We start from the raw sequence: 27,622 nt of genomic DNA, 5'->3' as shown, positions 1-27,622 counted from the left end.
ATAAATGACACACGGGCAAGTCCCCTTATTTGTGGCTGAACTTTTAACATTTCATTAGTCTGACAGGCTATTTAACAAAACAGCCTGGTAAAAAAAAAAAAAAAAAAAAAAAAAAAAATTGACATTTGATAGTCAAATATTTGACAACTGCTAATTAAGGCCTTATACAGGCCTAGGACGGCCTATTATTTCATTACTCAGCTACATTTCAAAAGAACATTCCTCCTCGCAGCTAGAAAATAACATTTACATATTTCATCAAGTCTAAAAATATATTTTCTGTAATAATGATCTGGTAGAATGCAGCCTCTGCATACATGCCAATAATAATAATAATAATAATATCCAGTGATATAAGAAACCACCCCACACTATGTATAAGGAAAAGCTCGAGAAACGTTGGATATTTGCAGCTCATTTTATTACATTATCGCTTTACGTCAAATTAAAATTACAATGACAATACAATTTCCATCAGCTTGTTGACATTGTTAGAGCCCCGAGCTGTAAAGCATAAGAAGAAACACATCTTTCACGGTCAAATTATTTGTTTAAAGCTAGTGCGTAGAGAGAGTAAAACATGAAATTTAAATAAAACCGCTGGAGGTTAAGACAATGTCATCTGACTGGTGGCAATAGTACTTCAGAAGAACTGCAGACTAAAAGTTAAGATAAATTACTTTAAAAAACATCTGTGATGGAAACTTCACATTAGCATCACTACTTCTAGTGTACTGCAAGTATTGATGCATTCATTTTCTTCAATATTGATTAAATTCACACTTTAATAAAAACAACTTTAAAAGTAAAAAAAAAAAAAAAGGTGTAAATGGCTAATGTCATTGCACCCACTTGAGCGTTCATACTGGGAAAAAAAAGGTAGATTTATTGACACATGTCCGACATGAAAACAAGGCTATGGCATAAAACCTGCTTGGGTGTGAAGATAAAAGTTATTGCAAAACTACGGCGCTGCTTCCATCCTCAATCTTTCATGTTGTAAATTAACCAGTTCTACGTTTGTTTTTTCAGCTTGCTCAGAATGGTAGAACAAAAGTAAATCTTACAACGCCTGGCACATAAACACTCAAACGTTACCGCCTTCTGGGCCGGAGCGCGATGTGTGCAAGGGGATTTTGGATGCTCGTGATCATCTCCACCCCGCGGGACGAAGCATCGTCTTTGTCTCTCGCCGAGAAGACTCTGCTGGCGGGAGCCAAATCCACCGATGGCCTCGTGTCCAGCCAGTAGAAGACCACCAAGAGTAACACGGCGGCGGAGCTAATCAGAAAACCGAAGGCAACGAAGACGTGCAAGAACTGACCTGTCCAGTCGATCAGGAATCCTACAACAACAATGGCGAGCTTATTAGATCCATGTCAATTTCTTTTGTTGTTTCAACACTACTTTGCAGGTCTCTACTGTGAGTGCGTCCCGCGCGCCCGCCGCAATCATTTTTTCCGCCTACATTACCTGCCAGTGGAGGCCCAAGGAGCAGCGTGACGCTCTGCATCAAGTTGAACAGCCCCAGCGCTGAGGAGAAGCAGCGCATCTCCACCACGTCCATGAGGATGGTGAATATCAGGGAGCCCACCGCGCTCATGGAGACACCTTGGATCACCGCGTACGCCATCAGGACGGGGAAGTCGGGGCCAGCGCAGCAGATGCCGTTGCTGAGCCCGTTGATCAGCAGTGCCCAGGAGAATACATAAATGTAGCGCCCTTTAAACCAGGGCATGTGAAAGATGAAGGCGAACAGTGGCCGCGTCACAGCGTTCACCCCGCCCAGGCAGGTGACCACCAAGGCGGCTTTGCTCTGCTCCATGCCGCCAGCTGTGGCGTAGGGGACCAGGTAGATCATGGGCACCCCGTAGCCGAGAGTCATCCAGGTGACGCCGCAGGCATACGCGCAGTAACGAGAGTTCTGGAACAGCTGATCGATGGCCATGTGTTCGCTCACAAAAGCCTTTACATCGCGCCACACCTGCAGCCTTGTCAGTCTCTCAGTCGTGGAGCACTCCTCCTCGGGCAGAGACGCCGGGAGGTTTATCAGAGGCATGCCCCGGCCCACGGGGTCCCGCGGGGGCCTCATCACTGCGCCACACACGCAGTTGTTCAGCAGGAGGCCGCCCAGGACAAGGAAGCTTCCTCTCCAGCCCAGCTCGGTGTGGAGGTAGTTAGCCAGGAGGGGCAGAGTGCAGATTCCCACTGCCATGCCCGTGGAGGACAAGGCGTTGGCAAAAACGAGTCGGGCCTTAAAGTAGTGCTGAACGATGTTCACGGAGGGCTGGGAGCTGAAGCAGAAACCTATTCCTGTGACCGTGAAAGGAGACATTCAGAGTGGTAGCATTGCGTTTAGATATTAAAACGTCACAGTTGGTATAGAAAATGTGCACATAGATAAACAGAGTGCTCTATGTAGGCTTTAGCTCCACTAGTGGAGGCAACCAGATGTTTCCAATGCTGACTCATTTGTATGAGTGCGTGAAGACCTTTCTGTAACATTAGTCTTCACCATTTTACATTAATGAAAAAAGCTGCATTAATTGAATGAGCAACGTAACCGATGAACAACCATTTCTTTCCGTTTTGGTCTCCACCAAGAGGTCCAACTGCTGCGCCAGCAGCATCCAGGGTACCTGGTGGTGAACCAGCCCTGACAATAAGTCAGCCGAATGTTGGCTGACCTGTAATAATCGCGGTTACGTAGAGCCACTTGATGGAGTGGATTAAAAAACTGGCAGCCAATCCCAGCCAACTCAGGACACCGCCCAACATCACTGTCGCCCGGCAACCAAATTTCTTCACCAGCAGGCTACAAATGGGACCTGTGGAACATAATGCACTTAGTTTTAATGCATACTGGCGAGGAACAAGGGTTCACACGGAGGCGGTCGTCTTGTAGCACATAACTGTGTTTAGCACTGTGTAATCTGTACGTTGTTAGGGATTCAAGCAGAAAAGCACGTACAGCGATTGAGCTAGACCCTACAATCTGCAGAATGAAAGCATTACAAAAAATGTTTGCGCTTAGCAAGTGAGGTTCTAGTTTAAAAGCATATTTGTTGAGACACAACATCATAACTTCTTGTGATGAAAAGTATGCTACACATCGTAACATTCAAGCTGCTCATATAAAACAGATGTGTTCATTTCAGTGGCGGCCCATGCATTTCTGGGCTTCTACCGCATGACAGTTGGGTTGTTTGTTTTGTGCACACACACACACACATCTCATATTTGCATGATACTCTACCATTTAACGTGACTCAACACCTACATCATGCGGTGTATTAAAAGGAAAATGTATCAAATCAATATAATTAACTCACAAGAACTTTAAAGCAACACGGACCCAGCAAGACTGATTATAGCTCAGGTTCCCCTAGTTCCCCCAAAAAACAGGTGGGAACTAAAGTTACCCCAAAGTTATTCACACTCTGAATAATATCGTATGTTAAAGACATCAAGGTAAATTAGGTTTGCACAGTAACCCAAACAAAGTAAAAAACAGACTTTTTAGAGCGCAGTAATCTTCCTTACCTGCCGCGTGACGCAACGACCTCATGATGGCGGGAACCCAGGAGACCTCGCGGTTTGACGCATTCAACACATTCTGCAGGTCGGTGTAGAAGACTCCCACGCAGAGTGGCAACGCCATGGTCAGAGCCCTGACTAGGAAGGTGGCTCCCAACACAACCCATGCCCAACCGCGATCCACATCTGTGACCTCGTCGCTTGCCAAGTCTCCCTGTTCACCTTGCCGCGACCCATCGTTGGCTTCGCTGATGTTTTCTATGACGTTGTCCGGGTGGAGGTCCCCAAAGGCCTCCGAGTGGACGCAGCCGTTGATCATCCCTCCGATTTCGTTAACCTGAGTCATTTTCTGCTGGGAGGCTCATGGGTTGGGTCTGTTGTGACCTCTTCAGCCTTCAAGGACGATACAGGAGACAGTGGTTGTGCAGCAGTAGAAGTAGTTAGTGTCACAGATCAGCTTCCCTTCTTCCCGCCAACTCTGTCGCTCAGTTACCTAATCAACTTAATCAGTTCACCTGTTAGTCACACCCATCTCGTTATCTCGTTATCAATCACTCTCAGCTGTCCACCCTACTACGCACATTTCCTTCAGTATTTAAGCAACAGCTTTACACAGCCTCACTGTTGATAATGCTGGGCCTGCAGAGGTCAGGCCTGAGAGGGTGGTTATCTGCTCAGACTCTGGATTTAATGCTGTTTAAGGCTGCTGGAAACGATCAGAGCGAGAGGATCTAGGGCTGGAAATATCCCTGTTAATGCTTAAACTCCAAAGAATCTGTATTAGTGTACACCTGTGCTGGGTTCCAGCCCACGCATGTGTTGAGGGAAACAAGAGACAGCAGACAGGATTGCAAAGAAAGGTGACTGCAATTAGGTGGGCCAGTTTAAAAGTGGCATGCCTCCACCAGCTCTTCCTCTTGCGCCTCTGTTCTGTCAGGTGCATCATTTCCGGGCGACTAGATGTGTGCTGCTCTGTGCTCCCGTGGCTCCAGTGGCGTATTTGCTTGGTGAGTGTCCCTCTCAACTTGGCGTTGTGGATGCTGTCTGATGGCTAGTGATGGCAAAGTGAAGCTTTCTGAACCATTCAAGCTTTTCCGCCAATTGTATCGTAAAAAGGTTCATTCATTCAATGCATCGCAAACTCTATTACCCCTTTTCCACCAACAAGAACCAGGTGCTGGTTCGGAGCCAGGCTAAAGAGCCAGCGCAGAGCCAAGTCCTACGTCACAGTTACGTCTCATCTTTCCCAACAACGTTAGCACGGCGGCGCAAAACACAAACACATCAACAATGGCGGACGTTGCTTTGCTATTGATGTTCATGGCTTGGCGGACCTACATCGACATCCAATACATATATTACATATATATATGTATGTGTGTGTGTACATGTATATATAATTATATTTAGTAAAATAGGATTGGAATAGAAGTATGTACAGTGAAATACAGGCTCCAGTTTAGATACCTTGTTTATTCTATATACTGTAAATCAGGGGTGCCCAATAAGTCAATCGCGATCGATCAGTGCAAGTCCTCGAGTAAGGTAATGACCGAGAATTCGTGGAATGCTTGATGGTTCCCTTACTTCTGACCCAGGTGTTTTTATTTATTCATATCAATTCGTGAACAACATGCAGCGCCGTTGTTCCTTTTGGTTACCGCTACTTCTCGTTCACCCGATTACTACTCTTCTGAAAATACAGGTTAAATCTGTACACGTTATTAAAGCTTTACTTGTTTTCTCTAGGAAAGAAAAGTCACTTGGAAACCAGAGGTGAGGTCACCAGCTCCAAAGGTAGGACTCATCCCTTACTACTTGTCCCTCGGGGTTGCAGTTACAACAGTGCAGTGCCGCACAACATTTAATCAGATTACATTTTTATGTTTCTTATTTTGAGGGTGTGCAACAAAAAAAATTAACTGCTAAATATAGTACTACAGAATTATTATTTATTACTAACTAGAATATAGGAAAAATATAAAGAATACAGAAATCATCAGCACAAGTCGTAAGCACAGACAGTCAAATGACTACAATTCAGCTGAAAAGGGACAGATGTTCCTTCCCTCAAAAGGAGCAGGAAGATCTGACCAAGTTAAAGAGAAGAACAGGAGGTTTTATACACTTAGGGGGGGTTGTCCTACCTCAGGACAGGACAGCCCACCCCTCAAGAGGAGTGTTGGAAAAATACCAGATGATGTAGGGGTGACCCTGTGACCCTCCCTTTATGGACCCAGACAATCAACATCTAAAAGGTCAGTCAGGGCACGTATGATTTCATCTGTGTCTTATCTCACTCTGGACTGCCTTAAGTCACCGGCTCACATCAAAGGTCACATTCCTGAGAGCCTCACCCCACGCAGGCTCAACAATTTTCCCCCAACACTTACCATACTTATAGAAGAAATCCATTATACAGGCGGATATTTCTTCTGCTCCCTTTGTTTTTAGCGGGTAGACGTCAAGCCACTTTGAGTCCATCCCAACTACCGTAGTTCAAATGGTTCTTGTCACCTTAAACAGCAAACCAGACCGCAACGATGGTTCCAAACCACATGTTACATAGTAAGTATTTACCTGTTCGGGTTTGTACATCATTTTCTCCTTTACGGAGGTCGTCTTCTTTTGGCAGGCATCATACATCTAAAAAATGTAGACAATTGAAAAATACTGATATTAAATGTTTAAAAAATACCACGAGCTCCCCAGAAATAGGGAGTGACACCCACCCATTTCTGGTGTTGGCCTTAATGCTAGGCCAGTAGCATCTTTGAAGGATTGCGTCTCTCAACGAATATGTCGTTGGCTTCTTGTGGTGTCAGCACAACCTTGGCTGATGCTGCTGCTCATCTTGTTTCCTGCGGCACCCATAATACCGTTCACCATCTATGGATTATATTGCATAGACATTTGAGTATTCGGTTTAGAATTGTGTTATTTGGCTTTCTTGATTCTTGTTCTTTGTGCGTACGCAGGCCTCATGGTCCTTTTTATACGGACGCTTCTTGTTAAGTACCACCCAATTAAAGTCAAATCAACGTGTCAAAGCTCATGATTATATATAAACAAAAACATGTCTATAGTGAGAAAGTAGCAAAACTTACTTTGACAACAGGCAATGTTGTCGACAATAAGGGCGATGATGAAAGAGCTTTTTTTGCACTATTTGGAGGTTTTGAAGCGAGATATCTAATTATGAAAGGTCAGTATTGGTTTTCCGGATACGTTGACCGCATTGATGGTGATTTTGGCGACCCTTTAACCAATATTTAATCTCCGCAGAAAAAACATTTTAACTTTCATAATTAAAACCGTATGTGGTTCGAAAGGTAAGGGGCTAACGGTTTGTTAACGTTAAAATTCCCTAAATACGTTACACAATCATTTTTATCAATAGTTTTACTGGAAAGTCAGCTAAAAACTCTCCGGGTTAGGACACCCTGACATTAGGCAGAGTTGCCAACTCTCACGGTTTTGTTTTCACACGCACTCAGGCCACACATCCAAATTCTCACGCAAAAAAATCATCAAACCAACACGCGTTTGTTCCTTTCCAAACTCCGCGACGGTAGATGGCGCTAAGGAGCGCTTCTGTAACCTAGTCGCTGCATAGACATCCCTTCCCTTCCCTTCTTGCGTTCTCGGGAAAATAGACTCGGGAGACAGACTCAGGAGTCCTGACTCACGGGTACGGAAGAAGGTCATTTCCACAATTGGAACAACAGCTGACTCGATTACTTGATACATTTTTGTCCATACCGCCCAGCCCTAACTCCCACCCTGTCAGTCTAAACGCCATTCACCTGTTCACACCTGCCTCTGATAACTAATTGAATCCCTATTTAGTCCCCTGCCCCACACACACACATTTCGCCAGATTGTTCTGCTTTCATGCCAGACTCTCCAGCGCTTGTTTTCAGACGTATCTCCTGTTGCGGCTCCTGCCTGCCTTTTTAACCCGCCAGCTGTAGATTATTAGAAATAAACTGACAATCCGGTTCATAAATGAACAATTAATAAAAGGCATTTAGTGTACACCAGAATGTATACATGATTCTGGAACTATGTAATTAATAAAGTAATGAGAATATTGTAAAACCAACGTAATGTAATCAAATGCATACATGTAATACTTGATAGCACCACAACTGATATTGACTGAGACATTTGAGTTACATTGAACTCACCAGGAGACCAGGCCCAGGTGCGTGGACACTAACTTTCACACCTTTTACTAGGTTCTTGGAGTTAGTGTGTAGAAGCAATAGACTATGGGGATTTAAGTGGGCTGCCCTACGGGCTGTTAATTGCAGAAACCAGCGGCTCCTCAGCTGATATGTTTTTCTTAGCACAACACCTTTTCTTTTATTGAATACTTTAGATTTTAACAGTCAACACAACATGTGTTCAGTTTGTCCGGAGTTTCATTTTTGAAACAACACAGCCCTTTGTATTACTGTTACTCTGCTGTTTCCGGAGCTTTAAATCAAAGGTCAAAAGATCACTGGAGGAGTTGTGTGAGTGCATTTGGGTCCAGACACAAACCAACTTTAGGTCGAAGATTTAATAATCATGTGTTCAGGATCAGGTTAGGAAGAAGAGGGGTGGGATTCGAATTGTCAAATTTGCAGTTTGAATTCTCTAATGCTAAGGAAAGGAGCTTCAATGATTTCCTACTTAGCTCCTTTAGCGTAGAAACACGGTAATTCCGTCCCATAAATCCCTGTGGCAGCAATAGACGGTTCACCAGAAATAAGGATCATGACAGAGAAAACCTAGATCACGTAGCGTAACTCTTGTATTGCAACCTTGTTAATAAAGTAGTACTTTGAACATGGTTGTTTATGTTGTCTGCATGACACAACACATGGACCACCAAGAATCGCATCTTAGATACCTTCGTCCATCTTTGGAGAAATTGTAGTTTAACTCGCTTACATGCATATCCCGTTGCTTCATAGTTACATAGCTAAGTGAAAGTGTAGTGTCGGGATCTCCGATCCCCCCGAGTTGGTTGATGAGAAGGTTCCAGCACTTTGATCAATTAAAGTCAAAAAGTTAACATCTATTTAGAAGAGAAAAAGATTGCATGAGCAATTCTTCGCAGCTATCTGTCTCTAACTATCGGTTGCAAGCAGGAGGTCAAAAACACCAGCACGTATTCCAGCGTTCTGTGTAATGGCGTCCCCGAACAGTAAAATCGCTGAGTTTTATACTCTTGTCAACAATAACTGATATGGGACAAAGCACGAAATGAAAGACAACAGATTGAAAAATGAATGGTACAAAAGAGGTAAGTAAATAATAACGTGTCTTAGTCCTGCTAACTGCTTTACTGTTGCTATTAGCGAGCTAACACTAGCTTGATCAGCTGGATGACGAGTAAACAGCGGCTCGTTACGTTCCTCACGTCAAAACAGGACAACGTGGTGCTTCCGTGCCAGGTTACGTCGACTTTGCATATTTTGCCATTGACACACTTTCAGGGCTCTCACGTGTTGCGCATCGAGCGTGACAGTCACTCATTCCGGTCTTTAGTAACGCGTCATGTGACTCACAACAACTGCCGGCGCTGCTGGCTCCTCTTTCCTCTACGTCGGATCGGCGCTTTTACTTTTGCTCCGTGCGCATCTCCGCAACTCATTGGGTGACGTAATAATCGTGCAACACAATGAATCGATAATGAAATTAGTTGCTGTCGGGATCTCCGATCCCCCCGAGTTGGTTGATGAGAAGGATCTCCACACGTTGATCAATTAAAGTTAAAAAGTTAACATTTATTTAGAAGATAAAAAGATTACATGAGCAATTCTCTGGCTCTAACTATTGCTTGCAAGCAGGAGGTCCAACACACCAGCATGTATTCCAGCGCTGTGTAATGGCGTTCCTGAGCAGTAAAAAAGCTGAGTTTTTATACACTTGAAGACAGTTCTTAGCGCCAGTTTCGAGAAGCCACAAATCAAGTTGAGATAAGAACCTAGGTGAAGCTGAGGGCAACACACAATGCTCCTCTGATCGAAGGTCTGTGAGAGCAAGATGACCCCCCTTCCCCAAACACAGCTGCAAACCCTAAATCTTTCCATCTCTACATCTCACGGTCAACCACTGCGACCTGGCTTTTAGCACAAGACAATTGTTTACAGAATGTTTTTACCACTACATGCATCTCACATTTTAATAATCAAATTTTATCGATTTCACTCGTTGCAGCCCTACTCAGTAGCAACTTTTGATTTAAAAAATAGTATGTAGATTACATGGTGTGAATTGTACTCAAGTTTGAGTAAAATGTCACTACTGTTGTTTTATGTGGAGCTCTATTCCATGTTGTCATGTCATGAAATTCTAGTTTAGTAAAAAACATTTGTTTAGTTTGTTGTACGCTGTCCTAAGTGCATTCTTAATTTACAAATTAAGGCTGTGCTCCAGGAGTGCAGTCAGGGGAAATAAAGGACCCACATTAAAAATATATTTATCTTAGTGTCCTGTCTCATCATTTTAATCAGGCTACACATGCATTTTGTGCAATATATTTGGGCCGTTTCCATGATACTGACAGCACTGTTAGCCAACCAGGATCAGCAGAGCGTCTTCATATCAGGAATCAGGAAACATTTATTACCAAAATATGTCAAACATACAAGGAATTTGTCTTGGCGGTTAGTGCGCGACAGTAGACAGACAAGACAGCAGTACACAAGTAATAAAATAAAATAAAATGAAATTCTAATGCAATGGGTTAGTAGAATAAGGCTATGGGTTAGTATAAAACAAGGGAATAAAGTTAAAAATTTTAAATATTAAAAAAGTTAAGAAGAAAAATATTAAGCACTAGTGCACTAACGAACAAGTAACAAACAAGTAACAAAGTGACGAGTGACGACAAAGTGATGAATTACAGTTAGAGTGGAATGTGCAGTGTGAAGGGGAGTGACCAGTGGAATGTTATAGTCAGTCAGTGGGGGACCGGCTCTGTTGATGAGCCCGACTGCCGACGGGAAGAAACTGTTCGTGTGGCGGGAGGTCTTAGTCCTGATGGACCTCAGCCTCCTGCCAGATGGAAGGGGCACAAACAGTTTTTGTCCGGGGTGAGAGGGGTCAGCCACGATCTTTTTAGCACGCTTCAGAGACCTGGAAGCGAACAAATCCTGCAGGGACGGCAGATTGCAGCCGATCACCCTCTCTGCAGAGCGGATGACACGCTGCAGCCTGCCCTTGTCCTTGGCTGTGGCTGCAGCGTACCAGACGGTGATGGAGGAGCAGAGGATGGACAGGAGGCTCGTTATGTTCCTCGCGTCAAAATGGGACAACGTGGTGCCCCTGTGCCATGTTCCTCCCCCCCTCAATGCTCATACACCTTGGACGACTAGTCGAGCAGATGTCTCTGCCTGCGTCATGTGACTCACAACTTCCGGCGCTGATTGATGCTCTTTCCTCTAAGTCGGCTCAGCGCGTTTATTTTTACTCGGCGCGCATCTCCGTAACTTATTGTGTGAAGTAATAATCGCGAGACACAACGAATCAATAATGAAATTCGTTGCCAACGCTTTTAATAATGAAATTTTATCGATTTCATTGATTCGTTGTTGCAGCCCCACTGGAGGCTCTGGACAGAGACAAGGGGCCGTATTTGTGAAGTTCCTTATTAAGAAGACTTTCTACATTTGTTATGTTCCCTGCTAGGGTCCGGCAACATAACAACTGCGATGGAAAATAAGGAACGTGGCAGCCAATAGTAAAGAATTTATTGTTCTTGAACGTGGCGGCAACCAAACCAGCCACATGCTTCTTTTCCTCTCCCGATTGCCCCCTGGATGATGTGTTTTAAAGGGGCCGGCTCTGATGGTGCATCCAATCCAGATGGATCCTCAATTAAGTTGTCTGCTGGGCTGCCTGCAAAACATGGAAAGAAAGACACAGGCCACCAACAATGGTCAGAAAGACACAGAAATCTAAGAATCTCGCCCCAAACCTTCAGCTTACCAGAACCAAATATCAACAACAGAAATGGTTTTTGACAAAAGACAGTTGTAAAATGTCCCTTAGCAGTTTGCCAAGAAAAGTCTTTGCTAGCGTTCAAATAACACTAATATGAGTTGGCAACGTCCAGTTAGCCAGTACGAGCACTCTCTTGGGTCCTCGAGACGCTTTTCTTCTTTGGTGGAGGGTTCAAAGGTTACGGTATCATTCGCCATCCCCGACCTTTCTATATGATGCGAAACGACTGTACTCTGAGAAACTCCAACAACAGTTCTCAGCAAGTGACTCTGCTTCGGTTTGGAGAGGCCTCAAACACCTCACTAACTACAAGCCAAAAAAAACCCACTCCATGAATGACCTCCGCCTGGCAGACGAGCTGAATGAGTTGTACTGCAGATTCGAAAGACAATGTCCTGATCCCATCCCCCACAGCTCCACCAACCTGCTGCAGTCCCCCATACCCCTCCCTCCCCCAGCCCATCAGGTGCTCACGCCTCTTCATCTATATCACCTTACCCTCCCCCACCAGCAACGACCCTCTCTATTCTGGAGAGAGACGTTAACCGTCTCTTTAAAAGACAAAATCCCCGTAAGGCAGCCGGTCCGGACTCCGTCTCCCCTCACACCCGGAAGCATTGTGCTGACCAGCTGTCTCCGGTGTTCACTGACATCTTCAACACCTCCCTGGAGACATGCCACGTACCAGCCTGCTTCAAGGCCTCCACCATCATCCCTGTTCCCAAGAAGCCCAGGATCACAGGACTCAAGGACTACAGGCCTGTCGCCCTGACCTCTGTAGTCATGAAGTCTTTTGAACGGCTAGTCCTGACCCACCTGAAGTCCCTCACCGACCCCCTGCTGGACCCCCTGCAGTTCGCCTACAGAGCCAACAGGTCTGTGGACGATGCTGTCAACATGGCCCTCCACTACATCCTCCAGCATCTGGACTCCCCAGGAACCTACGCCAGGATCCTGTTTGTGGACTTCAGCTCTGCCTTCAACACCATCATCCCGTCTCTGCTGCAGGACAAACTCTCCCAGCTGCACGTGCCCGACTCCACCTGCAAGTGGATCACAGACTTCCTGTCTGACAGGAAACAGCACGTGAAGCTGGGGAAACATGTCTCAGCCTCTCGGACCATCAGCACCAGTTCCCCCCAAGGCTGCGTTCTTTCACCTCTGCTCTTCTCCCTGTACACCAACAGCTGCACCTCCAGTCACCAGTCCGTTAAGCTCCTGAAGTTTGCGGATGACACCACCCTCATTGGACTGATCTCTGGTGGGGACGAGTCCGCCTACAGGTGGGAGTCTGACCATCTGGTGTCGTGGTGCAGCCAGAACAACCTGGAGCTCAACGCTCTAAAGACAGTGGAGATGGTTGTGGATTTCCGGCGGAACAGAGCCCCACCTTCCCCCATCCCCCTGTGTGACTCCCCCGTCACTATTGTGGATTCCTTCCGTTTCCTGGGGTCCATCATCACCCAGGACCTCAAGTGGGAGCTGAACATCAGCTCCATCACAAAGAAGGCTCAGCAGATGTTGTTCTTCCTGAGGCAGTTGAAGAAATTCAACCTGCCAAAGACGATGATCCACTTCTACACGGCCATCATCGAGTCCATCCTCTGCTCCTCCATCACCATCTGGTACGCTGCAGCCACAGCCAAGGACAAGGGCAGACAAAACCTGTTTGTGCCCCTTCCATCTGGCAGGAGGCTGAGGTCCATCAGGACTACGACCTCCCGCCACACGAACAGTTTCTTCCCGTCGGCAGTCGGGCTCATCAACAGAGCCCGGTCCCCCACTGACTGACTATAACATTCCACCGGTCACTCCCCTTCACACTGCACATGTCACTTTAACTGTAATTTATCACTTCGTCACTCGTCACTTTGTTACTTTAAACGTAACTTTTTTATATTTTAATTTTTTTTTAAATTTGTTTTCTTTATTCCCTTGTTTTATACTAACCCATAGCCTTATTCTACTAACCCATTGCATTAACATTTCATTTTACTTTATTTTATTACTTGTGCACTGCTGTCTTGTTGTCTATTGTCACACTGTCTACTGTCGCGCACCAACCGCCAAGACAAATTCCATGTATGTTTGACATATTTTGGTAATAAATGTTTCCTGATTCCTGATATGAAGACGCTCTGCTGATCCTGGTTGGCTAACAGTGCTGTCAGTATCATGGAAACGGCCCAAATATATTGCACAAAATGCACGTGTAGCCTGATTAAAATGATGAGACAGGACACTAAGATAAATATATTTTTAATGTGGGTCCTTTATTTCCCCTGACTGCACTCCTGGAGCACAGCCTTAATTTGTAAATTAAGAATGCACTTAGGACAGCGTACAACAAACTAAACAAATGTTTTTTACTAAACTAGAATTTCATGACATGACAACATGGAATAGAGCTCCACATAAAACAACAGTAGTGACATTTTACTCAAACTTGAGTACAATTCACACCATGTAATCTACATACTATTTGTGAAAAATCTGAGTAGGGCTGCAACGAGTGAAATCGATAAAATTTGATTATTAAAATGTGAGATGCATGTAGTGGTAAAAACATTCTGTAAACAATTGTCTTGTGCTAAAAGCCAGGTCGCAGTGGTTGACCGTGAGATGTAGAGATGGAAAGATTTAGGGTTTGCAGCTGTGTTTGGGGAAGGGGGGTCATCTTGCTCTCACAGACCTTCGATCAGAGGAGCATTGTGTGTTGCCCTCAGCTTCACCTAGGTTCTTATCTCAACTTGATTTGTGGCTTCTCGAAACTGGCGCTAAGAACTGTCTTCAAGTGTATAAAAACTCAGCTTTTTTACTGCTCAGGAACGCCATTACACAGCGCTGGAATACATGCTGGTGTGTTGGACCTCCTGCTTGCAAGCAATAGTTAGAGCCAGAGAATTGCTCATGTAATCTTTTTATCTTCTAAATAAATGTTAACTTTTTAACTTTAATTGATCAACGTATTTTGGTAAATAAATGTTTCCTGATTCCTGATTCCTGGTTTACTCGTCATCCAGCTGATCAAGCTAGCGCTAGCTCGCTAATAGCAGCAGTAACGCAGTTAGCAAGACACGTTTTTATTTACTCCCCTCTTTTGAACTATTCCTTTTTCAATCTGTTGTCTTATATATTTTGTGCTTTGTCCCATATCGGTTAGTGTTGACAAATATATTTGTGTGTGTTGTACTTTTTAAAGGGAGACACACAAGCCCCTAATGCATTTATTTACAAATGCCATTTTAAATTCATCTCACAGCACTAGGTTGTTTTTTAGCTGTATGCATTTACTTAACTTGCACTACAATGATGGTAATAATTTAATGAATATGCTTCAAGTGAACATGGGGGTGTGTTTGTGAGTGTAGTATAGAGAACTAGTCCTAAACAAATCCTGTTAAATTTTCTGATTTGTATTTTTCTTTTTTATTAATGATTATGTTCAAGGAGCAACCTGTACTTTCTGAAGTATTTTTGCAGTTCTATTTTAGAATAAAGGGTTGGAAATAAAAGCTTTTTAATGCAGTTTCTTTTATCCGATTCATCGAAGAAATAATCAACCAATTAATCCATTATCAAAATAATCGTTAGATGCAGCCCTAGCCTCCAGCATAATATTACCAAACTCAAAACAGATATTTGCTCTGCAAAAGGCTTGTAAACTTCACAATACAACCGAAGTTTCCAGCTAATGATTTAGCAAAAAAATCCAGCAAAAATCCTTCATCAGACAATAAAGGTGTAAAACCTAAAGATAAAAGCAAGACTTTCCTGCCATGGAAGGTGACATGTAGGACTTCAGAACAGTCGAATGTGAGAACAGAACATTTAGCGGTTAAGGCCGGCGCATGCTTCTGCGTCGTTGCGTCGACGCACTTGTTTCAATTCATGGTTCTGCGTGTGTTGCAGAGCAATTCACCGCCAGAACAACAGGCAGAGTAACGTGTTTTTGTAGAAGACGACCTAGAGAGTCACGTTTATTTGTTTATTTATTTATCATAGACTTATCATATTACTCCGTGCATCGCATTTTTATCCGACAAAAGTTCTTCAATCTGATCCGTTCTCTCGTAAACAGTCTTCGTTTTAATAATCGCGTTATCGGGCTATGAAAGCGGAAATGTGAGACTCCGTAAAGGATGTAGTTAGCGGACCTATCGCAGCCTTGTGCGCTGCGGGATGCTTGCATTGCTTGCGTTGCTTTCGACGCAAGCCTAGAAAAATGGCTCGACACACGTAAGGAGGTGTGAAAAGCGACGCAAGGGACACGCAAGGGGGGCTTGCGTCTGAGTCGCTCCGAAAACGCAACGACTAGGCTTTAGGGCCAAAGGTCAAAATCCTATGATCGGCAGGGTATTGCAGCCTGGAGACGGGGTGCTTGTCAGAAACCTGCTAGAGGGGGGTGGGCCGGGTAAACTTCTTGCTTATTGGGAAAAGAAAATTCATCGCGTGATCGAAAAGATTGGAGATGGACCTGTGTACAGAGTTCAGCCTGAAAATGAAAACTTACGTGTCCTGCACCGTAATCTGCTGCTCCCGGTAAATGATTTGCCCTTGGAAAATGATGAGCAGAGACAGCCTGCACTCAAAAAACAAAAACAGACACAATCCGATAAAGAACAGTGACACAACAGTGGAGCGGGAGTCTGAACGTTCCGATGATGAGGAACAATACACATATTGTCTCAGGACCATACCAGTGTATGAAAGAAGGAGAGTCAGACCTCAGAGTGAACTCAGTGCTGTAGCCCCAGAGTTCCAGCCAATGGGACGACAGAGACCACTCAAATACGGCAGCTAACTGAATGTGAGCCAGTTGCGGAGCCAGATTCTGTGCAGCTGCCGGTACCGGCTGCTACACCACCAGCTGAGGAGCTACCACATCAACCAGCAAGGGAGGACACTATGGACAATGCAGATTCAGAAGAGCAAGCAGACAATAGTGAACCTGACACATGGCTATTAGATGAGGAAAAGCCACTGTTGAGAAGGTCAACTCGAGCAATGAAACCTTTAGAAATGCTCACATATAACCAACTCTGACAACCTTCATTTCAGCCCTGAAAGTTAGAAGCAAATCTTATGTTTGCCTGTGTCCCCTATCCCATGCCATTTTACCCGGCTGTTACTGAATCCTGTTACTACCCTACAACAGTATGGAAATGTTAACTTTCTAACGACGTACACCATGACTTAAAAAACTTTGACTGTTGGGCTTAGAATAGACTCTAAACCTAAACTGATAGTTAGGTTTCGGATGTCCGGAGACATCTCTTGAAGCAGGGGAGAGTGTTGTAGGTTGGAAATGCTAGGAAAAGTTAGATTAAATTATAACACGATCAGAACAGTAGAGGGCGGTGTGGTGCTGCTGTGGATACATTGGAGAGAACGGAGCTACAGGCTTGACATGTACGACGTTTGAATGTGAGAAGAGGACGTTTGGTGGAGGGCCATAGGTCAACATCGAAACACATCATTGGCAAGGGCAAGGCAATTTTATTTGTATAGCGCTTTTCATACACAACGCAGACTCAAAGTGCTTCACATCATAACATTTCATACAATAAAGTGAAATAAAATGCAGGAATTAAAATAACATTAAAAACAGCAAATAAAATTATAAATTAAAATCGTATTTAAATTGTTTAATTAAAGGCAGAGGTTAAAAGTGCAATGTAGGTCAAATTTAGCAGAAGGCGAAGCTGAACATAAAAGTTTTCAGTCTTGTTTTAAACGTGGTCAGAGTTGGGGCAAGTCTTAAATCTTCAGGAAGTTTATTCCAGCTGTTTGTTGCGTAGTAACTAAATGATGCTTTCCCATGATTTGTATTTACTCTGGGAATCACTAACAGATTGGTGTCAGAAGATCTTAATGATCTTGAAGGCTTATGTAGTGGAAGCATATCAGTGATATACTTTGGCCCTAAACCATGTAGTGATTTATATGAGAGCAGTAGGATTTTGAAATTAATTCTCTGACATACTGGGAGCCAATGTAAAGATTTAAGAATTGGTGTAATGTGCTCACATTTTTTGGTCTTTGTTAGAACTCTAGCAGCAGCGTTCTGAACAAGCTGGAGCTGCCTGACAGTTTTTTTTGGAAGACCTGCAAGGAGACCATTACAATAGTCTAGCCTACTAGTTATAAAGGCATGTACAAGTGTTTCTAAGTCTTGAGCTGACATGAGCCCTCTAAGTCGTGCGACATTTTTGAGGTGGTAGTAGGCCGATTTTGTTACTGATTTGATGTGACTCTCCAAATGTAAATCTGAATCCATAATAACCCCCAGATTTCTGGCTTTATTTGATGTTTTCAGGGACAGCGAGTGAAGGTGTTGGGTTACTTTAAACCTTTCTTTTTTAGCACCAAATACAATGATCTCAGTTTTGTCTTCATTTAGTTGTAGGAAATTTTGACACATCCAGTCTTTGATTTGCTCAATGCACTGGCACAGAAGATCTATGGGGCGATAGTCGTTTGGTGATAGCGCTACATAGATTTGGGTGTTGTGAGATGCATGTAGTGGTAAAATATATTATAACATTGTTTTATGCTAAAGCCGTGTCTCAAGTGTCCTGTATTTGACCCTGATGTGCAAAGAGCAGCATGATACAAAATGTTGCTTTGCAGCTGTGTCCTGAGAAGGGAGGGCGGTCAACTCATAGATGCTTCAAAACAAAGGACTTCTGTTCATGGCCTTAGTTCATATCTTATTCGGTACGAAAGTTCCGGATCCACGTTTTCACCATATGTCAATTAATTATGTTTTGCACCGGCCACTGAGGAGGATCTTGTGTGTGTGTGTGTGTGTGTGTGTGTGTGTGTGTGTGTGTGTGTGTGCTACCCTCAGCTTCACCTGGGTTCTTATCTCAACCTGCTTTGTAGCTTCTCGTAGCTGGCACGGAGAATGTCCTTCACGTGTGTATGAAAACTCAGCGTTTTTACTGCTCGGAGAAGTCATTACACCGAGCGCTGAGATACGTGCTGGTGTGTTGGACCTCCTGCTTGCAAGCAATAGTTAGAGCCAGATATCTGCGGAGAATTGCTCATGTAATCTTTTTCTCTTCTAAATAAATGTTAACTTTTGACTTTAATTGATCAACGTGCTGCGATTCTTCTCATCAACCAACTCGGGGGGATCGGAGATCCTGACAGTGTCATCAGCGTAGCAATGGTGGTCAATTTTATTTCTTTGCATGATTTGTCCTAGTGGGAGCATGTAGATGTTGAATAAAGTCGGCCCTAAGATCGAACCTCGGGGGACTCCACACGTTACGTCGGTTGTTTCTGATACGAAGTCACCAATGGAAACAAAATAGTTCCTGTCTTTTAGATATGACCTGAACCAGCTTAAGACTGTGCCTGAGAGCCCCACCTAGTTTTCCAACCTGTCCAAAAGTATTGAGTGGTCGACAGTATCAAATGCAGCACTGAGGTCTAATAGCATTAATATTGAAGTTTTGCCAGAGTCTGTGTTAAGACGGATGTCATTTACAACTTTAAGGGCCGTCTCGGTGCTATGAAGAGGTCGAAATCCTGACTGGAAATTGTCGTGGCAGCCAGTTGAAGCCAGGAAGTGATTAAGTTGTCGTAGGACAACTTTCTCAATTATTTGACTTATCATAGTCATCTCCAGCGGGAAGAAAGATGAGCACAGAAACTATTGGTCTTCAACCTCCATGGAGACAAAAACGACAGCAGAGGTGATGAAGCAGGAGGGGTGGACCCAAAGTAAAGAGGCAAATCAGTTGTAAGACAAGAAGCTTTGGCCAGTCAGCTGAAGCTGTTCTGCAGCTTCTCCTCTCCGGTGATGGAATCGGTGGGAACTGAACTTTGCTTTCCACAACTCATCAACACCTCCTGCAGAAAGCAAATTCGTCCTCACTTAGAAGCAATGTTGATTTACATTTTGTTGTCCTCCATCTCTCTGCTCACTGTAGCTCTCAACCTGATGGTCATCATCTCCATCTCCCACTTTAAGTAGTGACATACTTCATTTATTTCTGTAACTGTTAAATTAAGTATTGCTTATTCAAAAACTTCTGAATTTTGCTAATTGTTTTTTTCTTGTTGTTGTGTATTTTTATCTGACAGATTGATGCCATGAATATTGATTATCAATATTTGTTTCCCTCCAGGCAGCTCCAGACCCCCACCAACCTCCTCCTCCTCGCTCTAGCCGTCTCAGATTTCTTCGTCGGTCTCTTCATGATCTTTCAAATAATGATAATCAACGGCTGCTGGTTGTTTGGTGATCTCATGTGTTCTCTTTGGTTGATTCTATCATCTATTATTATGACGTCCTCAATTGGAACCATGGTGCTCATATCAGTGGAACGATATGTAGCTATTTGTTATCCTCTGCATTACTTCACCAAAGTCAAACCAAAAATAGTTCAAGTCTGTGTTTGTCTGTGTTGGATGTTTGCTGCTTTATTTAACAGTGTGCTGCTGAAGAATAACCTGCAACATCCAGGCAGGTATAACTCCTGCATAGGAGAGTGTGTCATTGACATGAACTACATCGCTAATCTTTTTGATCTAATTGTTACATTCATTTTTCCCATTACTGTTATTGTCATTCTATATATTAGAATATTTGGGGTGGTTGTGTATCAGGCTCGTGCCATGCGGTCTCACATTGCAGTTGTGACAATGAAAGTAACTGCTAAAAAGTCTGAAATGAAAGCAGCCAGGAATCTTGGTGTTGTTGTTGTTGTGTTTCTGGTATGCATTTTCCCATATTATTGTTTCACTCTGACAACCCAAAATAACTTGTACACAACTTCATCTGTAACCATTGTAATATGGTTGTTTCAGTTTAACTCCTGTCTCAACCCTCTGATCTATGCCATTCTCTACCCCTGGTTCAGAAAATCAATTAAGGTTATTGTTACACTTCAGATACTGAAGCCTGGTTCCTATCGGACCAACATGCTTTAGAGACACGCTGCATGGGTCTAAATTTAGACCTTTAGCCTGAAAAGCAAATCTACACTTTTATTCATTGTGCAAATTAATTAAAACCTTCCTTATTACCTTACTTTTGTGTGCCACAGTTAGCAAAAGATATATTTTCTTTCTCAGGTCCCCGGGCAGACCTTCAATGACTTGGAACAGCTGTATTGTACAACACTATCCCTCTGGTATTTCCCCTTGTTACCCTGCCTCGTCTATCCTTTATTATGAACTGATTCAATGTAGAAAGTGCAAGCACATGTACAGCCTTACAAACGAGGCAAGCATCTTCAAAATGTAGATTGTGCTTTTGAGTTATGTGACTTAATGTGAATAAATGCATTTAATAGATGATAAATGTATCTAATCCATAGACAACATTATCATCTTTTATTACTTAATCAAGATTTCCCTTTTCACCTTAATTTATTGGGCTAGAGCAAAAGGTCAATTTTCTTTCTCAGGTCACGGGCAGACCTACAATAACTTGGAACGGCTGTATTGTACAACACTATCCCCTCTGGTATTTCCTCTTGTTACCCCACCACTTCGATCCTTCATTATGCACCTATTCAGTGTGCAAGAACGGGGCAAACGTCTGCAACTGTGGATTATGTGAATAAACACATTTAATACATGATAAATATGTTGTATCTATAAACAAAAGTATCAATTGTCGGGATCTCCAATCCCCCCGAGTTGGTTGATGAGAAGGATCGCAACACGTTGATTAATTAAAGTCAAAAAGTTGACATTTATTTAGAAGAGAAAAAGATTACATGAGCAATTCTCCGCAGATATCTGGCTCTAACTATTGCTTGCAAGCAGGAGGTCCAACACACCAGCACGTATCTCAGCACTCGGTGTAATGGCGTCGCAGAGCAGTAAAAACGCTGAGTTTTTATACACATGTGAAGGACATTCTCCGTGCCAGTTACGAGAAGCTGCAAAGCAGGTTGAGATAAGAACCCAGGTGAAGCTGAGGGTAGCACACACACACACAAGATCCTCCTCAGTGGCCGGTGCAAATCATAATTAATTGACATAAAGTAAAAACGTGGATCCGGAACTTTCGTACAGAATAAGATATGAACTAAGGCCATGAACAGAAGTCCTTTGTTTTGAAGCTTCTATGAGATCGGGTCGACCGCCCTCCCTTCTCAGGGCACAGCTGCAAACTACCATTTTGTATCATGCTGCTCTTTGCACATCAGGGTCAAATACAGGACACTTGAGACACGGCTTTAGCGCAAAACAATGTTATAATGTATTTTACCAGTATGTGCATCTCATACAATCTTTCATTACTTAAACCAGTTCAATTTAGGGTTATTGGAATTAACCCTGATTTTCTAACCAAAAATCTTAAGAAGCAATCATATCTTTATTGATTTCTCAATTGACAGACTGTGTGTGCTGTGAAACCTCCCAAGAGTCCACATAACACTTGAGTGTGTGCTGATTCATTTTGGGTGAGAGGGTCTTCCTCTAACAAACACTCTGGCCTTCATTTCATCGTGGGTTCATTTTCATTATATATTGAATGAGTTATGTGAACACACACACACTATTAATTGGGGAAATAAGTAACAGCCTTTGCAGTGAGGTCATTGCATTCTCTCTACACATGAATGTGTGTGTGTAAATGAAAAAGAGAAGGAGAGAAACTAATATTTAAGGAGGCAGATTTTGTTAGTATTATGTAACTCATTGGTTCTCAAACCTTTTCTGTCACAACCCACTTTTGAAGAAAAATGTCCACTCCTTACAGCCTCAACAATGTTGTAAATGTTGAACTTTTATTGAAATAACAGTAATGCAATATAAAAACGGTAATCACTTATTAGGTATTTATTACAATTGACATTTACAAGCATATTGTTATATCAATGCAAAAGCTTTCTCTCTGCAAAAAGTAACAAAGAAAATAGTTTATTTTGGATAAATTAACCTGTTTTTTAACCCATTATCTTTAGAGATAATGGTGTGCAACCGGTGAAAAATAAAACAAACATAAGGCAATAAAGGCTTTTACACTGCATACATTTTCACCCTGTGCAAAACATAACAAAATTAGTGCAGATATGTATGAGCCATCTTATACCAATAAAACACGTTTTATCAGTAATAGTGGCTGCATAAGCCTGCTTTGCACTACAAATCTTTTCAAAACATTCTTGTAGACTTGATACGGCCTCTCAATTCATGCATTATCGAGCTTGGCTTGTATTTTGTTATGAGAGAGGCAACAGCAGTACTTTTTAAAATATGGAATGTTCCCATTAAAGTTCTTCGGAATTTCTTTTTCTGAACTGATCTTTTTCAAACTTCTGACTCGGAGTACTGCTGCCATTACACCATGTGGCATGTGCGAGGGAACCTGCATTCTGGTTTACACCTGCTTTTAAGAGGCAGAGAATTTTTCACCGCAAATTAGAGGCACGCTTTCACTGGCAGTTTCTGTACATACCGCGAAATACATATTTAGGCACACTTTATGTATCCCCTCCCATCTTACAAACTCTCACTTCCCCCTTGACCATCCCTGTGTTCCATTTACTCATTAGTCAAATTAAGGATGGAAACAGAAGCTCATGTACTATTTAAGTATTAAAACATGTGAAGAACCTGGCCTTGAATCGGTGGAATATTTTTCCTAATCTTTTGCCTGTCTACAACCGGACACTAAGAGACTACCACAGTCATGTGACAATTTGACAATGGTCGTATGCTGATGAGCGGGAATAGTGTGTGTCCACCATAAAAGTAAATTGTGTTAACATGTTCCATTTCATTCTTACTGACCGTACTTTACACTGGATTAGCTTCTGTCTCGCGCATGCGCAGGTTGAGTCTTTATACCAACATACCAAGTCACCTGTGACCTCAAATGATCCCCTGTCATGTATCAGTACCGGGGTCATCCTGAGATCAGTCCTATTTCATCTTCTCGCTATCTCTCGCAGGTAGCTACCCTTGTAGCTAAGCTTAAACAAGCTATTTCTCTAATGCTGAGATATATTTCAGCTTATTGCGTGTTGCCTTGTGACCATCGGTTGGAAATGCGGACCTCACGCCCTCCAAAGACTCCGACACTGAGTCTATCGAGGACCACCTGAAGCGCGAAGACGGCAATCAGTGAGATCGATTTAATTGTTTCTAACCGCCGTCCGTTTTTACGGACGGCTAGCATAGTTAGCAAGGTGGCCGCGCCCAGACTAACTGATGTGGGAGCAGTTGACTAGATCAACTCTAGTTGACTAGCCGCATTCAGTACACTTGTTCTGTAAATATTTAAAACTACCACAGTTAGCAGATTGCTCTCGCACAGACTGGTGAGACAGACTGACATCTGGTGTTGTGCTTAGTTCACTCGATCAACACTAGCACGTTTAAAGTTTATTTTGTTGCCTTATGGCTAGCACAGCTAGTAGGTCGTCCTCCTGACTGAGTGTGGTGCTAGTTGACTGGATCAACACTACAGGGCTCTCAAGTGTCACGCATTGAGCGTGACGGTTACTCATTACGGTCTCTATTCACACACTCCCGCCACACATCCAATTCCTCACGCCCAAAAAAAAGAAAAAAAATCAGACTCCGGTCCCCTTCCCCCTGTCGGCCGTAGCGTCCACCCCCAACAAAATGTCACTCCAAGATTTCTTGAAAAACCCCTGTCACTAGCACTGGCTACATTTCTGAAGGGACTTTACAGCTAACACATTTAGCAGGTGTCACTGAAAAACTAGCAGTAGTCATGGCTGACCCTTTGTCCTCACTTGGGCTAACACAGTGGAAAGCCGGCACTAACCCATACCTAGGGGGTTCCACTTTGCCCCACTCTCCCAAGGCCCTCCTCAGCCCATAGCTAACCCCAGTAACTGCCAGAGGCCGCCTAGCGGCCGGCTCACTGCCCATGCAACTCTACCATATGTTCTCGCTGGCAACCGCCGAACCTGGGGCCTAACCCGCTGCCAAAAGCCTCCAGAAGCAGGGTGGCCAAGAAATGAGATCTCTGGGCCAGCCTTTTTATCCCAAGGGTAGTAATTCCGATGCCAGCCTCAAGCCAGGTTGCGATGGCCAAGAACACCATACCGGCGAAATACCTAGCCCTGAGCCAGGAGTTGGCTGAGTGAACTATTGAGGCTGGACCCCCTGTCACAACCCGTGGGGGTAATACTTGAGCCTACCTTCTCGAAAGAGAGGTTTTGGGCTATGTACAGACATCGACCTTAAGTCTAAATACCGCAGTGTTGCCATTGCGTATGTAGAGCACAGCAGACGTCTTGCGTTCTGTCTCCAAGGGAGAGTGATTCACGTCTATCAACCTATTCTCATGTTCCAGGGTGCGTCACCACAGCCAGCCCCTTTATTTACTGCCCAGAGGGCTTACATTCAGACCCTCTCCATGAGTACTTACCGGATGTTTTACTGCAGGGCGAAAGATACTGCTGCACTTAGACAGTTGGCTAAGGTTCCACCAGGGCTAGAGGGTGGAGCTGCCTTGGCCCTTCTCAGAACATTACCACTGTTAGTGTGGCCCTGTGGGGCTCTCCGTTGCCCCAGCGCATGTGAATGACTTGCCCACAGCATCTCTCCTTCTAAAGAGGTAAACTGTTGCCTCCCCCTCCACCTATTAGTTGGACTGACAACAGCCTCAGCTGTTGTTCCCTTGGTTTTTTCACCCGGCTGCACAACCTCACTATCACTCTGTATGCAGAGTCTCAGGGCAATAGTCGGATCAAAACGCTGCCTACTCACTTTATCCACAGGGAGCCCCTGTGGCATTTTTCCTGTCACAGCCGATGCCTGCCTCCAGAGGTGATGCACAATGGTGTAGAACAGGACTTTGCTCTGGACCACAGGGGCCTGCCAATGTTCAAGAGCTAGCGCTCTCCCGCTATACCGGGAGGGAAAGCAGGTGTTTGTCCGGTCGGACAACACCTCTGCTGTGTTTTGACGACGATATCAGTTCTTACTAATTTGCGATAAAATGACATTTCGCACACTATCTGAAATCACGTGCAATAATTTGCTGAGAAGCAGTGAACCCAACTAAGCTAAAATCTCACCTAAAACAACAACGATCCGGCCAGTCTTTCAACCTGAACTACTACAGGTGGAACGCCGTCCTGTGTTCTTCCCGGGCCAGCCGATTGTTAGCTCTCCCTGCAGCCGCGGAGCACGTCACCCTGCCGGTGGTCGAAACCCCCGGTTAAACCAAACTTGCATCAGGGAACTGAAAAACCTGATCTACGTCATCTTATGGTGAGTAAGTTATCCGGCTAACTCAGTTAGCCAAGTACGAGGAACGGGGCCCTTGTTTCATGCATCTGTCTAATTCGGCCTAATTTATAAAGAATAAAACCGTTCTGTTTTATTTCAACTGTGTTTTACCAAGAATACTGCAGCCTGGCTCATGTGAGACCAACATTCTGTAGAGAGACACTGCACAGTGGTGGATATTAGACCTTTCTTACTGGTGAGAAATTAAATAACAGATGTAAAAGTGTTGATTCAGCAACTTTTTATGTAAATTCTGTTACATGCCAATCATTAAGATGTGTTTACATATTATACTTTTTCAGTGCAACACTAAAGGAACTTGGTCAAATAAAACTGCTCCCGCCACTCTAGAAAGTCGGTTGTGTGACTCCTGATATGCAAACATATATCAAATACATTGAAGAATCAGTTGTGTATAACGTGGCAGCATGTTGGTTTGGTGGCTAACGTATCACCTCAAAGTAAGAGGGGCCAGGTTTTAGTCTTCGGCTTGCCGGAATATCCGTATGGAGACTCTAATTGCCTTTTTGAGTGGATGTGGCCTTTTTTAGATTCCAATAAACCTGATTACTAAAAACATACTGTACTGGAACTCTCTTTTCCCTGTTTAGAAAGAGGAACCTACAGGTATCTTCTCAAGAGGACTTGTTAAAAATGATCTATTTATTCTTTTGGCAGATGACGAACACAGAAAGGACCTTTCTAAGACAGCCGAAAGGCGGATTGCTTTAAGATCTTCTGCATTCTAAGAAAAAAGACTAGCACCCTGATAATATGATTTAAAAAACTACTGTAAATTAGATCAATGATTATGATAAAAACTGCTGAATCGACTCACTTCAAGCAAAGGTGGAAAAAATCAATACATCAAATGCTTTGTAAAAAAAAAGGTGTCTCTCTGGCTGCCATAGGACTGTATGAGCCCAACCAACCACGGATCGGCCTGCCACCTGCCTGCTTTCTGCTCATTGCACATCGCAGGATTCCTCCAGACCCTGCCAGCAGTGCCAATAAAATAAATATGATTAGCTTAATACACGTGGTACCCATGAAATCATGTGTGGGCGCAGCCGGGCCCCCCTTTTCAAATGGTCAAGAACCACCACTGTTCCTGTACAGTCTCACTGGTGCTCCCCGTACAGTTTGTAATGCCAGATTGCAAACTATTGTTGCTGGGGATTTCTTTACAGTTCTGAGGAGAGCTGACATATTACTGTGAATAATACTGCTGCTGTATGAGTTGTAGATGAGCTTCGGACCTAGACCCAGAATCAAACTATAAAATTCTACTTCTGGTTTAACTGGTACAGCTTTTCAATGATTAAAAGCAGAAATGTAAAGCAAGAACCCAGTTTGATCAAAATCACATTAATTTGCTTCATGTGATGTTAATAGAGATGAGAATTGAGTTAAAATAAGAGTTTACAACGAGCATGGATATAAAGTGAGGCACTGCACACAAATGTATTTTTTTAAGAAGATTATAATATCATGTATATTTTATTTATATATTTATGAAGTACAGATGTTTTGTCTACAATCTATCAATATCAACTTGAAAGCATCAATACCGTGTTGCATATTTTTCTACTGAATATAAGCCAATAGCAATCAGCACTAAAGTTTTCTCACACTAAGATTTTCATACTGTAATGTAATTAATTCATGGTTCACATTTAAGATATATTGAAACACCCACGATGAAATGAATGCCCTTTTCGGGCCGATATATTGACTCACTTCTACTGTACCTTACTTAAATGAAATCAGCTAATCCTGATTACCTTCTTTTCAATTAAAATAGTTTAAGTAATAAAAGATGATATTGTTGTTTATGGAT

At 43.4% G+C, this 27,622-nt stretch overlaps 2 protein-coding genes across 2 annotated transcripts; one reads left to right on the top strand and one right to left on the bottom strand.

Annotated features, from left to right (window-relative positions):
- Nucleotides 1–404: 404 nt before the first annotated feature.
- On the bottom strand, nucleotides 405–4,005 carry LOC120833474 (monocarboxylate transporter 6). The gene is made up of 4 exons (XM_040200582.2): nucleotides 3,544–4,005; nucleotides 2,688–2,828; nucleotides 1,474–2,313; nucleotides 405–1,345 (listed from the first exon to the last, which is right to left on the bottom strand). Exons 1-4 carry the CDS (start codon nucleotides 3,881–3,883, stop codon nucleotides 1,095–1,097), a joined length of 1,572 nt encoding a protein of 523 aa, XP_040056516.2. The 5' UTR covers nucleotides 3,884–4,005; the 3' UTR covers nucleotides 405–1,094.
- Nucleotides 4,006–18,680: 14,675 nt separating this feature from the next.
- On the top strand, nucleotides 18,681–21,206 carry LOC144388860 (trace amine-associated receptor 13c-like). The gene has a single exon (XM_078091416.1). It carries the CDS (start codon nucleotides 19,645–19,647, stop codon nucleotides 20,482–20,484), a length of 840 nt encoding a protein of 279 aa, XP_077947542.1. The 5' UTR covers nucleotides 18,681–19,644; the 3' UTR covers nucleotides 20,485–21,206.
- Nucleotides 21,207–27,622: the final 6,416 nt, after the last annotated feature.

The sequence above is a fragment of the Gasterosteus aculeatus genome, chromosome 16 (assembly GCF_964276395.1).
Source record: "Gasterosteus aculeatus chromosome 16, fGasAcu3.hap1.1, whole genome shotgun sequence".
Lineage (NCBI taxonomy): Eukaryota > Metazoa > Chordata > Actinopteri > Perciformes > Gasterosteidae > Gasterosteus > Gasterosteus aculeatus.
This window is presented reverse-complemented; position numbering and strand designations above follow the sequence as displayed.